The sequence below is a fragment of the Callospermophilus lateralis genome, chromosome 1, assembly GCF_048772815.1.
Source record: "Callospermophilus lateralis isolate mCalLat2 chromosome 1, mCalLat2.hap1, whole genome shotgun sequence".
In the NCBI taxonomy this organism is placed as follows: domain Eukaryota; kingdom Metazoa; phylum Chordata; class Mammalia; order Rodentia; family Sciuridae; genus Callospermophilus; species Callospermophilus lateralis.
The window spans coordinates 20,448,035-20,462,233 of NC_135305.1; the positions used below are offsets into that span (position 1 = coordinate 20,448,035).

A 14,199-nucleotide genomic window follows, 5' to 3' on the forward strand; every position below is an offset into this window, starting at 1 on the left:
TTATTTTAGGATCAATGGTTGTTGAGTTACAGATGGAATGAGGGAATGACACAACCGAAGCACAAAACACCAGCAAAATAACAGAAGTCACAAGAATACTCTTCTTGTGATATCTTATTGGCAAATATCAACAATATTACCAATGAAATTTCTTTCAAAGTATAAAACAATGAAAACACCATAAAGAGCAACAGCAATAATAATACTCGCCAACACATTATTTACCACAAACTAGGTAGGGGTTCTTCTAAGCACATTTTGTCTATTAACTCTTCCGATCCTCACAACAATCTCTGTGGTAGACACTATCGTTATTCCTCTTTGGTGGATGAAAGTCACAGGCACAGAGGTCAGGGAACTTTCCTTTGGTCAACTGGCTGGTGAGGTTGAGCTTGAAGTGGGCCCATACCCATTATTCTGGAGTCTGTGCTTCTTACTATTATACTGTCTCTCTAAACCACTTGAAACATTTTTCTGGTTTCCTTTTTCTTCTAGAATTCCATTGCCTCTTCTTTGGACTTTATAGTAGACAGACTTAGCTTCTAACGCACGTACTATGACTTTCATACTCTATGACCTTTGCCACATTATTAACCTTTTTGAACCTCTGCTTTCTCATCTCTAAGGTAAGAAAAATCCAATTTAACAGAATGGTTGTGAACGACTAGATAAAGCTAATGACTGAAAAGTCCCTTGCACAGAGACCAAGTACATTACTGAGTGTTTATTTCCATTCTCGTCCAGGTCCTCATTACTGCACATCAAGGTCACTGCTGCAAGAGACTCCTATCTGATCTTGCCAGGCTGAGTAAGGCAGGGGACATGAGGACTAGCTGCTTGCTATGAAATTCCAAGGACATGTTTTAGGGAGACACATTTGTATTGGGCCAGGAGAGCAGTCAGTGTGCACTGCCAAAGTCAAGTGAAGGTCACTTGATCAATAAACACACGTGGAAGCCCATATAGAGACACCATGCTACATAATGGAGGAAAAACTGTGTAAAACCTCATAATAACCTCCTTCTCATAGCTGAGATATGCCACAGTGATATCTAACCAGAAAGAGAAGAGTCACTTTGGGGACATTTTAAAACCACACTTCCCCAGGTCTGTCAGTGGGCCTAATGTGGAAAAGCCAGTAAGTGTATCTGATACTATAACTCACATCATTATAACTCTGATGTGAACCAATGGTTGAAAAATAATGTTCTAGAGAGGGGAACACATAACTGATTAAATAATACATAAAAATTTAAATTTCAGTACAATGGAATAAATATCAGAATGGAGTTATACAAAATAAATTACAGAAGCACATAATAAAAGCTCACTTGCTGAATGCCCTCTATGAAAGAGATACTGTACATATTTTATAATGTTCATTTGTATCTAATCAATATTTAATAAAAGTGAATCTATATATATCAGTGGGAGTTGAGCTAAAAAGGTAGGGGAGAAAGTTATAACAGGCAGATCGGAATTCAAGTTTCTGCGGAGCTTGCAGAAGGTTTCCCTGGCATTTGACCTCAGCTCTTCTGATGTTCAGAGTGAGTCAGGTGAGCAGAGCCTGCAAGGCAAGCTCAGCTGGGCTCTCATTCCTGTAGTTTCTGGTTACACAGGGAACCTGAAGGGCTTCACCAGAACTTCTGGCATCCAGTTCCTGCTCGTTAGCACAGTGGGACCAGAGAGATCTTCAAACTGTGTGGTAATTGTTCATATTATCCTCCTGGTGAAACCTGTGACAGCATTCTTTTACCCTATATGGAGAACTTTCAAAACTCCCCTTTCTGACCCATTGCCACCCAACCACACTAGTCATTCCACTCACTTGGATTTCTCAACCTTTCCCCATGTATCCTGTCCCTGGGTACTGCTCTGCTGCTGGCTCATCCTGCTCAGTCTGGAAGCAATTTCCTATTTATTCAACAAGCAAATTAAGGGCCAACCAGGTGCCCAGTCCTGGTCCAGACATATCACTTTATCCTTATCTTTTTTCAGGCTCCACCATGGGTTCTAGCTCTCCTAGAAGTGGTGAAAGGTGAGCTGTGAGGATGATGATATCATCCCTCCAAAATACCTGCTTGTGTCTTATACCAGTTGAACTTCTGAGTGCAGTTTTTATTTGTATTCTTTCCTAGGTCCAGTTATTGGGTGGGATTCTCTCTCAGACCTGAAAAAAATTAATGAACTGATGCTAAATTAGAACAGATGGAAACTTCAGAAAACAGTGATTCCAATCATGAAATTACTACTTTGGGACGCATAAGCTGCTGCTCGTGTCTCAGGGCAAAGAGGACAAGCAAAGGGAGAGAAGTGTTCAACTTCGAAGCAGCAGAGTAATGGACCAACTGCCTGATTGCTAATGCAGTGCAGAATTCACAGCTGAGTTTTCTTTTAAGCTCCAAGGGGTGTGACTAATTAAGAAAAAGACATCTAGTGCTCATTTCCCTCTTAGGAAACTTCTTTATCCAAAGCCTGTGACATGACATCATTATAGAGTACAGTCCACCTCTCCAGAGTGAGGGGCTCTCAGGAAGGGAGATGTTTTTTGACCTTCCTTGGATCTCTAAACTCCCAGTGGCTGCCAGGTTCTTGCAGCAAATGGAAAAGAAACCAAATCTCAGCAGAGGGCATTGTGAGCTTATGGATTTGATCACTTCTGTGAAAGATATCTGCTGAGAATCACGGGGGAGAAAATCAGATTGCAATGTTTCCTGCTCCCTTCCTCCTTCCCCAATGTTATATCATTTTGGATCATTTGAATTGTATATGGCTTTCTATTTAAATCAGTCATTTGCTGGCAGCAAAACTAGAACATTTCCTGTTTTTCCTCTCACTGTAATCAGAATTTGGCTGTCCAAATTAGGACTGCCCTAATTACTCCTCAGCAGGTGCCAATCCGGGGGAGAGCAATAAACGAAAAGAGAGGAAGTGAGGACACCTCGAATCTTCAGACCCATACAACAAGAAAACATTTTCTCTCTAGACCTGGAAAACCTGATTAAGAAACAAGCAATGTGCATCATGGGGCCGTGTGTTGTGTGTGCGTGTGTGTGAGTGCACTGCTGTATAACAAGCACAAAGATGATTTTCTATTTATTCCCCTTCAACTCTTCACAGATTATTTTTCCAGACCCTGAGATAAATTCAACCTAGACCCGTAATTCAGCAGCCATGGCATATCATCTCAGGCATCCCCTTATTTGTGGAGTACTCTGGGAATGAGTACTAAAAAGTGGACACCACTCCAGAAATTATGGCCTGGAGAGATGTTAACGGGGTCTAGTCTCTTGAAAAGAAATCAGGATAATCGTGAGAACCATGATATGCTAATAACCAAAAGAACTGTGTTCTAGCAGACAGTGCAAAAGGCAGAAGCTTCCTGCTTGAACAAAATGGTGAATAGAAATGAGAGAAGCAACTCAATTCCTATAGGCAGAATAGACCCCAGTGAATAAAACTATTCTTGTTCCTGCCTAAAACCATCACTCCAATTGTGCATGAGATTCCATACTTGCTTACCCAGTCACAAGCACAGTTTCAGTAATTCTCCCGATTTTCCTACCACCAATTTTCTCTTTCCCAAATCATTTTCTTAACATATAGATATGCATTTATTTCTCCTATTTAAAATAACATTTCATATAACAACAACAACAATAAGACAAACAAACAATCAAAAAACCAACCCTTTATGTGGGCTCACTTCTCCCGCCACTACCCCATTTCTGTGTTTTCTTGGCAGCAAAACTCATAAAAGTTTTGCTTATATTTACAACTTCTCTACTTCCCCTTCCATCCTTCCATATCTATCTCTATGTCTCTCTCTCTCTCCTGAAATAGCTCTCATGATGGTCACTAATGGCCTCCATGCAGTCCATTCTCAGTTTATGATGACCTAACAGGAGTATTTGACCCAGCTGACCACTTCCCTCTTCACTGGTTTCTACAACACCATATTCTCTTGACCTCTCTCCTATTCCCTTGTTGTTCTTCTTAGTATCCTTTGTTGTTCCTTCATTCTGCAAACTTCTGTTTTTTTTTTTTTTCTGTGCCATATATATATACTCACTCCTGTGGAGATTTCATCTAGTAACATGGCTTTAAATATCCCATATATAGTAGGTATATGTTGATGTCTGGCAAATATCTATCTTCAGGCCTTAGCTCCCTCTATTTGATTCAACTCTCTACTCCATTTCTCCAAGTGGATAGAACAGGCCCTCCAAATTTAAATCTTGGCCTACTTGATCCTAAACTTGCAGTGTCCTCCATCTTAATAGCTGGCAACTTATCATTTCACAATGGAAATAACAAGTCCTAAGAGTCATTTTGCCACCTTTCTTTCTCTCATACCCTACGTCCAATCTGGCAGGGAACTTTGTTCACTGTTGCTTGATTTCTTATCTTGATTACCACAATAGACCAATTGGTCCCCTTGCTTGCAATCTTGTCTTCCTATAGTCCATTTTCCGTACTTATATTTTAAGTGTAAGTAAGAGCATGCTGCTCCTAGCACAATTCCTGCAATGGCGCCTGTTTCACTGAGTAAACTTCACATCACAACAGTGGGCTGGCCTTGTCCTCATGGCCATCTTCTAATACTCACTTCCTTACTGCCTCTGTGATTCTGGCTACCTTGCTGTTCTTGAAAAGGGTCATGCAGAGTTCTGCCTTAGGGCCTCGTCCTCTGCCAGGGTACTCGTTTTCCAGATACCTTGCCTAACTCTCCAGCCTTTCCTCAACCTCGACTCTACAGGGTCTCCTTGGAATACTGGCTACACTGCTAACTACATTCTCCCACACTCCTGAGTTATGTACCTTATTCCACTTCTTTTCGCCACAGTACTTATTATCTTCTGAAATTTCTTATGTTTATGTATTATATTTACTTATTATTTATCTCCTCTCTCCCATCCCAAGAGATGTAAGCCACATAAAGGCAGATGTTTAATCTGCTTTTTCACCACTGTATCTACAAACTCTCTTATGAGTACTCCATAAACATTTGTTGAATGAATGAAATCCTAGAAATGAAGTAAATAATTGTTTTAAGGATGAAATAATAAACTGTGTTAATAATTACTGGGATGAAAGAATATTCTGACAAATTTAGGCAATTTATCTTGGGATACTGAAATAATTAAACATGGAATCATAGAACTACTGGAGATATCTTGACAGAAATGGAGAAACACTGAGAACAAATCCCTGAGGTACAAAAAAAGAAAAGGAAATTAAATTAAAGAAATGGAGTGAATTTGGAATCATAGACAAGACTCAGAAGAGATTATAAAAGGCAGTTTGTGAACAGTGAGAAAGTGGTCCTCTCCAGGAGCTAGGAAGATCTTTCAAAGAACAAGACACATGACTTTGTTCCTTTCCTGATTTAAATGAAGAAATGACAAATTTGGCTTTCAGTTGTTTTGGCTTTGTTCTCAAGATCTGACTGTGTTAGTTTGCCCTTCATTACTGTGACCAAAATAGACAAGAATGTCGTGGAGAAGAAAAAGTTTATTTGGGGCTCATGATTTTGTTGGTCTCCATCCGTAGATTGTCAACTCCATTGTTCTTGGCCCAGGTAAGGGCCTTCATGGGGGAAGGGCCCAGCAGAGGAATGCTGCTCAGTTCATGGTGAGACCAGAAAGAAGGGGCAGGGGCAGAAGAGGAGGGAGAGGGGCCACAGGAAAGATACATCCTTCCAGGGCATTTCCCCAATGACCCATCTGCTCCAGCCATGTCCCACTTCCCTACAGTTACCATCCAGTCACTCAAACTAGGATGGAGTGATAACGTCACAACTCCCATAATATAATCACTTTACCTCTGCACATTCTTTCATTAACACAGGGGTTCTTTTTTGGGGGAAGGGCACCTCATATCCAACCCATAACACTGATATTTTCACCTCTGAACATTTATGTATTGTCTAACATGAGATTTTTTGGGGACACCTCCTATCCAAACATGGCCTAAAATGAGAATTCCTAAGGAATAGTTCAGTAGAGCAGGAGAAGTAGGTCCTGAAAGTGAAGGGTTGGGAAGATTCCTGAACAAATACTTGGAGTATTGTCCACAGCTGGCTTTTACATGCACATTTTGGGGAGACACAGTAAGCGGGGTACTGTTTGCCTTAAAAGTGTTATAATTGGGAGTGTTATAATTTGGTTTTATAATTTATAATTGGGAGTGTTATAATTTGGTTTTCTTAGTTAGAAAACCAAAGGGGCTCCTGAAGTATTGAGTGATACATAGTTGTCTTAAGAAGTAGATTCCAAAATTCCTGAACTTTATCTTGTTAGGTTGAACTTGTTCTTGTTTTTTTCTTTTCAGGACATATATAAAGAAGATAAAAGATTGCTTCTAAAATCAAGAATGACATGGAATTTGGAAGAATAGCTTAAGATTTTTTGATGACAGAATGAAGATTTAAAAATACCTTAATAGACTTCAATAAGGAGTTAAAAATAACATTACATCTAATGGGTAAATGTAAGATCTTGAATTTATGTTTTAAAAAAAATCCACAGTGGAACTGGGGTTGTGGCTCAGTGGTAGAGCACTCGCCTAGTAAGTGCGAGGCACTAGGTTCGATCCTCAGCACCACATATAAATAAATAAAATAAAAATATTGTGTCCAACAACAACTAAAAAAAAAAAACCAAACCACAGCAATAGAAAACATAATGCTAATTTCAACCAGTGTTTCTTCCTAATGTTTCCTTACTCTCTGTAGCCAACTAATGGTCAAACCTAGAAATTTTACCTCATTAATTCCTCTTGAGCTGTCTACTTCCCCTCCATTATCCTTCTCTTTCCCCCAATAGAGGGACTTAATCTCTCTTCCCTCTACTCGCCCACTCTCACTTTTCTAGTCCACCTTGCAAAACACTCAGAAAATCTCCCTGAAGCACAGGCCTGTGCCTGGTGCTGTCTACCCACACCCAGTCAGTGGCTGTCCACTACCTAGTTTTAAAAGTCCCCACTCCTGGAGCTTGGCATTCAAGACCCTGCAGTTTGACTCCAGCATTCCTTTCAAAGCCTGCACATTCACTCACTTGTTCTTCCCTTCCCAACGTACCCCCATTTCCTTGACATTGCTCTGGTTCCTTTCTTCCCCTGCCTAAGACTCTTCAAATCCTCCTCTTTTTCCATAAGCCTGGTTCATATCCTTCCCTCAGTAATTTCTTCCTCCTGGAACACGGCATCTTCCCTTACCTTACCATATTTCCTGTCATAAATTAGTGGTGTGAAGATTATATATAAAATTATGATCATTTGTCTCATATTTCCCTTTCTATCCTTTAAAATATAAGTTCATTAGAGGTAGAATCAGTCACTGGTTAAGTTCTTTCTTCCCACACACTTACACAGTGTCTTGGCACATGCTCATTAAATAGCTAACAGATGCTTGAACACACTCTGTGCTATTTTGGCTGAGGTCCAAAGCCATGGGATCATCTGATATTTGACTGGACCCTCCAGAATGGTGAACCAAAACAATCCTTTTCTCTATATAAGCTAATTGACTCAAACATTTTGTTATAGCATCTTAAAGCAGACTAATACACATAGCTTCCAGTCACATATCATGTTGAGAGGCAGGATCAAAAATTACGATAAAAAGAGCACCAGTGATGAATAATGTTGCAAGAATTTTAAAATTTTCTGTCAAAATATGATGAATAACAATACTATAAAAATGACTACAAGAGGCATTTAGATTCTAGAGTCAACTTTACCTTATTATAGTCAGGTTATATAACTTCTTATTATTTGTGAGAAATTATTGGGTACTCATAATCAGATATAAGAAAAAGAGGGCAGAACTTGCTTTTTTAAAAGTTTTAAATTTAATGGAAGTTCAACATAGTCATAAAAGCAAAATTAAAATGCAGTGCTTTTAAAATGTCATTATTTAAAGACATTTTTTACTATTTATGCTTTAATATTTAAAATATGCTATTAGATTCTCATTTGGTATGTGAGACATTGGTACAACTTTTTAACTGCTTTGGAATTAGGTTTTGTGCAACTGAAAAAACAATATGTATGGCTCAGAAATTCCAATCTCAGACAGATATCCTAAGTCAGTGTCTTTCACAGGTGTTATTTATAATTTTATAGCCTCCATTAAAATATAGATGAAAAGGCTCTTTTTTAACAGTTGGATATATTTTCTTTTCTCTTTGAATATTATTTCTATTTCACATCTTCAATGAATTTTATCCTAATGGGATATATGTAATTTTCTGCAAAAAATATTTATATGAATTTGAATCTAAAAAATATAAATTTAAGATTTCTGTTAACGCAACAATATACTTTTTAGCCCTTTTATCTGAATTACTATAGAAAATATTTTTTAAATAATCTATTATAAGTTATTCATTATATGTATAATTTTAACCCCAAAACAATTTTTGATGAATTAATAATTGAATGAAAAAAATAAAATATTATTGGGAGTGCATCTCAGTAAAGTGGTTGGGTTTCTTTAACTGGTTCACGTAGGTGTGCACAAATACCACTTATTGCTGGAATGAGGAAGGTTGAGCATTCATCTATACTGTATTACTCTGTCTGATTAACTTCCCCTAAACACTGCTTTCGGACTCACTTATTATTTACTATACAATGTTTATATTTCCAAGTCTCATTTTTTAAAAAGACTATGTTGGTTGGTCTTACTCTTTCTATTCAACTACTACCTTCCATTGAGAGCTCTATTCTAGTCAAACTTCCTCCTCATTGGTCCCTCCAAATGCAAGGCAACTATGCTAGTGCTTCCCCTCGGCCCCTGCTGAGCTGCACCTCCCTAAGTGTCGTCTCTCCAGCACATATCCCTCCTTCTGCAAAGTCACTCCTGGCTGCCACCATCTTTTTCCAGTCTTGCTCATGTTTTGCTCTTTCTGCCCTTAGACTCCATCTTATACAGTTATCACCTTTGCAGTACAGTTACTATGTTCTGTACCTCTCTATCCTTAGTTATATATCACATACATGTTAGAATATTACCACACATTCCTATTTTTTTTTTTGTGTGTGTGTGTGTGTGTGGTGCTGGGGTCTGAACCCCAGCCTTGTACATGTGAGTCAAGCACTCTACCATCTGAGCCATGTCCCCAGCCCACATTCCTTTCTTTGATAATTGTCCTATGTCTTGCCAACCAGACCATCATTTGTTCCTAAATTTGTTTTCCATGAGAAGGACTATGATCTTTTCCATAAGCCCAGAAAAGTTTTTCAACTCAAATAAAATATATCAGAGGTATAACTAACCATTTTCCAGTTTGTGACATTAGTTGTTCATCTCTAGTGATGTTGAAAACATCACCACAAAACTGTCCTTTTGTGAAGGTAGGAAGCTTATAGATCAAACATCAGGGAGAATACATTTGTAAGGATGAAAAAGAACTACTTTACAGATTATTAAGAATTTCAAATTGCTCTACTTAAAGGATCTTTTCACTCACCAGATGGACTAATCAAGGTTTGAAATTTCCTTAGGATGGCAAACCTTACAATTCTAGAGTCTCATGAAAATCAAGGCTGACACCCTCAGCTGGGCCACTCCAGGGTAGTCTTATGTGTCTCTGATTCTTGGTCCCTTTCATTCCCTCAGTCAGGGTGACTATGGAAGAATCTAAGAGCCTATTTCTGTGAAACATGTTCTATCAGGCCCCCTGAAAAATTCAGGAGTGATCTTTCTTCTTAAGGTGGAAGTTAGGCAACAAAGATAGTATCACTAATCAGAGCCACCGCCGGGGTTCTAGAGTGACTTTGCTTAGGCCCTAGCAGAAGCTCTACCTGTAGGCTGCAGAGCAGGTGTCCTTGTACTCCTGGAGCTTCACACACACCATGTTGAGGAACTGATCTGAATATGCACTCAAGTCATGCATCAGGTTCATGAGGTCTTGCACTGTCTTCTCCACGATGATAGTGCTCTGGAAACGAATGAAAAAGAGGACACAGAAACTCATGAGATTTCCGTGCAGGACAAGGAAGGGCAAATGAAGGGATGTAATAATTGAAGACACTTGAACTTTCCTTGAAGGATGTGACATTTTAAAATATGGACTAAAATCAAGAACAAAATTAGTATCTTACACTCTACTGGGTCTTCCAAAGACCTGTGAAGGTATTTTCTCTGGAATGACATAGGATAAGGATTTGCAAACTGAGTTTGAGGAATTCTTGACAGTCACAAGACATCTCTTTGTTTTTTAAGAAAGAAAATGCATATTCAGTTGGAGCCTGATTTACAACCTTCAGGGTTCTACTTTGAGAGGAGTGACCTATGATAAGTAGCATAAAGAAAAAGCCTTCCATGGTTTATTTTGAAAGTTTCAAAACTATCAATCTATTAACAACAACATTTGTATTGTCTTAAAGCTTGTAGAACGTTTTCACATGCACAGCATATGTTTTCTCACTCGAGACTCACATAATCATCATGACTATCATGAACATTTATGGGGCTCTTGCAAGTGCAGGGTACACTTTGCATGCATCAGCTCATTTATTCCTCTCGACACCCCTACCCATCACCCCAAATCACTCCTAGTCAAAAGAAGTGTAAAGAAACTTATAAAGATGAAGCAAATAAAGCAAGGGCTCCAGGCTTTGCTCTCTTCACCAAACCATTTTGTCTCAGCGCTAGTCCTGAGTTCTGTTCACAGCTCAAACATTTTCCCATGATCAGAGTATATTACTGTGTTAGTCAACTTTCCATTATTGTAACAAATAACTGAGATAATCAACTTATAAAGAGAAAAGGTTTATTTTGGAGGTTTCGGTCCATGACTGACTGGCTTGGTGGTTTGGGACTATGGCAAGGGCATCATGGCAGAAGTGCACAGCAGAGCAGAACTGCTCATCTAATGGCCAGCAACAGGAGGAGGAGGAGGAAGGGCTGGGGTTCCAAAACCTCCTTCAAGTGCATGCCCCCAGTGGCCTGAAGACCTCCCAGTAGACCCTACACTCTTAGGGGTTCTCTCCAACTTCCCAACAGCACCACTCTGGGGAACAGGCCTTTAACATAACATCCGGGCCTCTGGAGACATTTCAAATCCAAATTGTAACAACATCATCGTCACCACTACAGGAACAGGATCCAAACAGACTCAGACATATTTTAAAACTGAATTAAAGAACTATCCAAAGGGAAAAATAATAAGCCCACTTTAAAGTCGGATAGATAGTACTGTGCAACAAATCAGTGTTATATCTGAAAAGAGGCATATTCAATAAGCTGTAAATCTCTGATTAAGAAAAAGACTGAGTCTTTAAAACCATTAGTTCATGTCTCTTTCAAAAGGAGCAGAATTACATGGGAGTAAATATTAATCACATGCTTAACTGCCTGGAATCCTTTGGTCAATAACAAGTGTGTTGAATATTTATTTGTGTAAAATCACATAGGCTATAGTAGACTTAGGCATAAAAGTAAACATTAAAAACATTTTTCTAGGGACCTATAAAGGAATCAAAGGCATTTTATTATGCTTAAATACAGGCTATAGGATACAGGGTTTTGACTAATTTTTTTTTAATAAAGAATGGATAAAAGTGTATAGCTTTTCTCAACACAAAGGAGGATTAGCTTGAATTATGACTTACATTTGCATGCTTATTCAAGATGATTTGGCTGTAGAGGTTTCTGTCTTTTTTCCCCTTCCCCTCCCCTTTCCATTCTCAGTAAAATAATTAGAAGGAGAGAAGAAAGGAACAGTTATATTCTGTAAGGCAAACCTCTTAGGAAACCAAATTACAGTCTCTATAGAATCCCCACAAGTTCAACTTCCTTTTCTGTATTGATTTTAAGATTAAAGCACTGCAGCTTCACCCTGATCCATAATCCCATTCCTCTGTATTTGTGAGTGAGTGACAGGAATTGATTCTGCCTGGCTACATGTCCCCATGCGTAGAAACATCTAAAATTCTCATCCTGATTCAGAACACAGGGTATCCTAAAACATGTGAACAGCAATTAATAAAGGAGAGAGAAGTCAGCCATCCTAACGGAGCCCCCTTAATATCTAAAGCATTGCAGGGAAGATGAGCACAGGGAGATTACTCTAATTATTAAGAGAAAGAGCCTGATTCTATTCCCAATCACAGTATTGATAATCATGTCTGGGGTAGCTTGGGTCTCCCCTTCCTTTCTTCTGATTCAGTTTAGTACTCTAATAACCAAGGAAAATTTGATCACTCTCATGACTCATGTATTCAATTTGCTCATCATTACATTACCTTGACATTGGCTGGATCACAGTGTAATAGTTCTCAAGTCATCACAGGTACGTGTGGCCTTCCTAACTACACTGCCGAATTCTCAGAAGGGATCTTTTCTCCTCATTTTTTATGTCATGCTCAGACCATATTTGTTCAGCTCCCATGATTCCTTTTCTCTCTTTGTTTATAGTTTCTCAGGACCTTCGAGATTATACTACTAATAAAAGAATGTTAATGAACATCTCTCTGAATGTCATATATGTAAGGGATGTTTGGTCCAGATGTCTCTGCATTTTGAAATCTCTTGCTGTGAAGTAGGTTTGCCCTGTATTTACCACAGTGCATCTGGGTGACAAGAACTGCACTGATGACATCTGTAGGGGCAGAGGTGACTGCAAGCATCTCTGCCCATTCCCTGGAGGTTCATGTTTGCAGGGTGAGAAGGATGTACAGCAGGGAATGATCAGAATGGCATGGCTTAATTCTAATGGCTGTGCTCAGCACACACCTAGGTGATGCTATATGATTACATACAATTTTCCAGCTATTTGGTTGGTTTACCTTGTCATGGCAGCACTCTGGATAATCAATCACTACATTCTCTTCGAGGAAAATGACACTGCAGTTTGCAAAATGATGGGGATTTTTACAGGAAAAAAAATGTTCCCATTTTTTGAGAATTTATAACAATTTCCAAATCAGTGGCTCTGACAGATAAATGTTGAAAATATTAAATTTTTAACAAAGTCAATCCTGTTTTTATTTATTTGATCTCTTTGCATCATAATGACTCTATTAATTTTGAGGTTTGCCAATGCAGAATATAAGGACTTTATAATAAGTAAGATCTTGACTTTATTCATTATAGTTTCTATTAAATACATTAAAAATGATTGATATTTGTTTAGCAACAACTCACTTCACATTTCTTGGAACTTAAAAGCAGGTCATATGGTCTGAGCATGACATAAAAAATGAGGAGAAAAGGACAGGTGAGGTGATTAAAAAAAAAGTCGCTATGAAAAATAAACAGCCAAAGTTGATGACAAGGATACAAAGTGATCTAAGAAGTGCATCTATAAGAACCAGCTCTTTGGTCCTGCACATTGAAGAGGAATCACTGAGGATTGAGGGTGAAGCTTGATTGTGGAACACTTGAAGGGCATGCACCATCCCCAGCACACCAACACAAACAGAACAGGCAATGAAGATGTTCAGATTGTGGAGACACAGCCCATCTGTTTGTCAAAATGGGACTCCACAGCATGACATTAATATAGAAAATTGACTCCAAGCTCAAAAAACTCGAAAAAAAAAATGATGAGTTAAAACTAAAGTGGTTCTTTTACTAGAAGACTTTGAAAACCTTTAATAAATTCTCACTGTGAATTTTGAAGAAGTGTATATAGTATTCAATCTTCTCCTTAACTACTGAAATTTTTTTTTTCTCATGGCCCATCTTTTTACATCTACTAGAACAATGTTCTAGAACATGGTTTGGAAATGTCTCTTTCCTGATTGCTCTGTCAAGGACACTAAAGACCAATGACATGCTTGAGACGTATTACTACCAGTGTTCTTCATAATGGAGAAATCAGGTCTCTTCCTTCTTGGCCCACACCCTGTCCTACACCCCAGGCCTCTTAAGCTCTGACCCTGTCTACCTGTCTAGCCTTCCTTCCATCTCTACTGAGCACCTGCTCCAACCACACTGAGTCACTGGCAGGTGCTTGCTTGCACCAGGATAATCCCTGCTTCTGTCCCTTTGTGGCTCCTGATCTCTATGCCTGGAACGGTCTTCCTTCCTCATGACTCTCATCCTTGAAGATTCACCAAAGGGTTGCTTGGTCTAACGTAAATGCCAGTCTTCTATGCTACCAGAACTCCCTGACAAAATAATTTCAGCCTAGTCTTTAAATGGTCTTGGTAACCACTGGTTCACTTGGCTGTCTCTTCCACTAC

At 38.8% G+C, this 14,199-nt stretch overlaps 1 protein-coding gene across 1 annotated transcript in view; it reads right to left on the bottom strand.

Moving 5' to 3' along the window:
- Exoc4 (exocyst complex component 4) overlaps nt 1-14,199 on the bottom strand; it is a 787,478-nt gene that overhangs the window by 155,555 nt on the left and 617,724 nt on the right. The window contains exon 12 of the mRNA XM_076833103.2: nt 9,811-9,947. Coding sequence (XP_076689218.2) covers nt 9,811-9,947 — 137 coding nt within the window. The remainder of the gene's footprint in view (nt 1-9,810; nt 9,948-14,199) is intronic.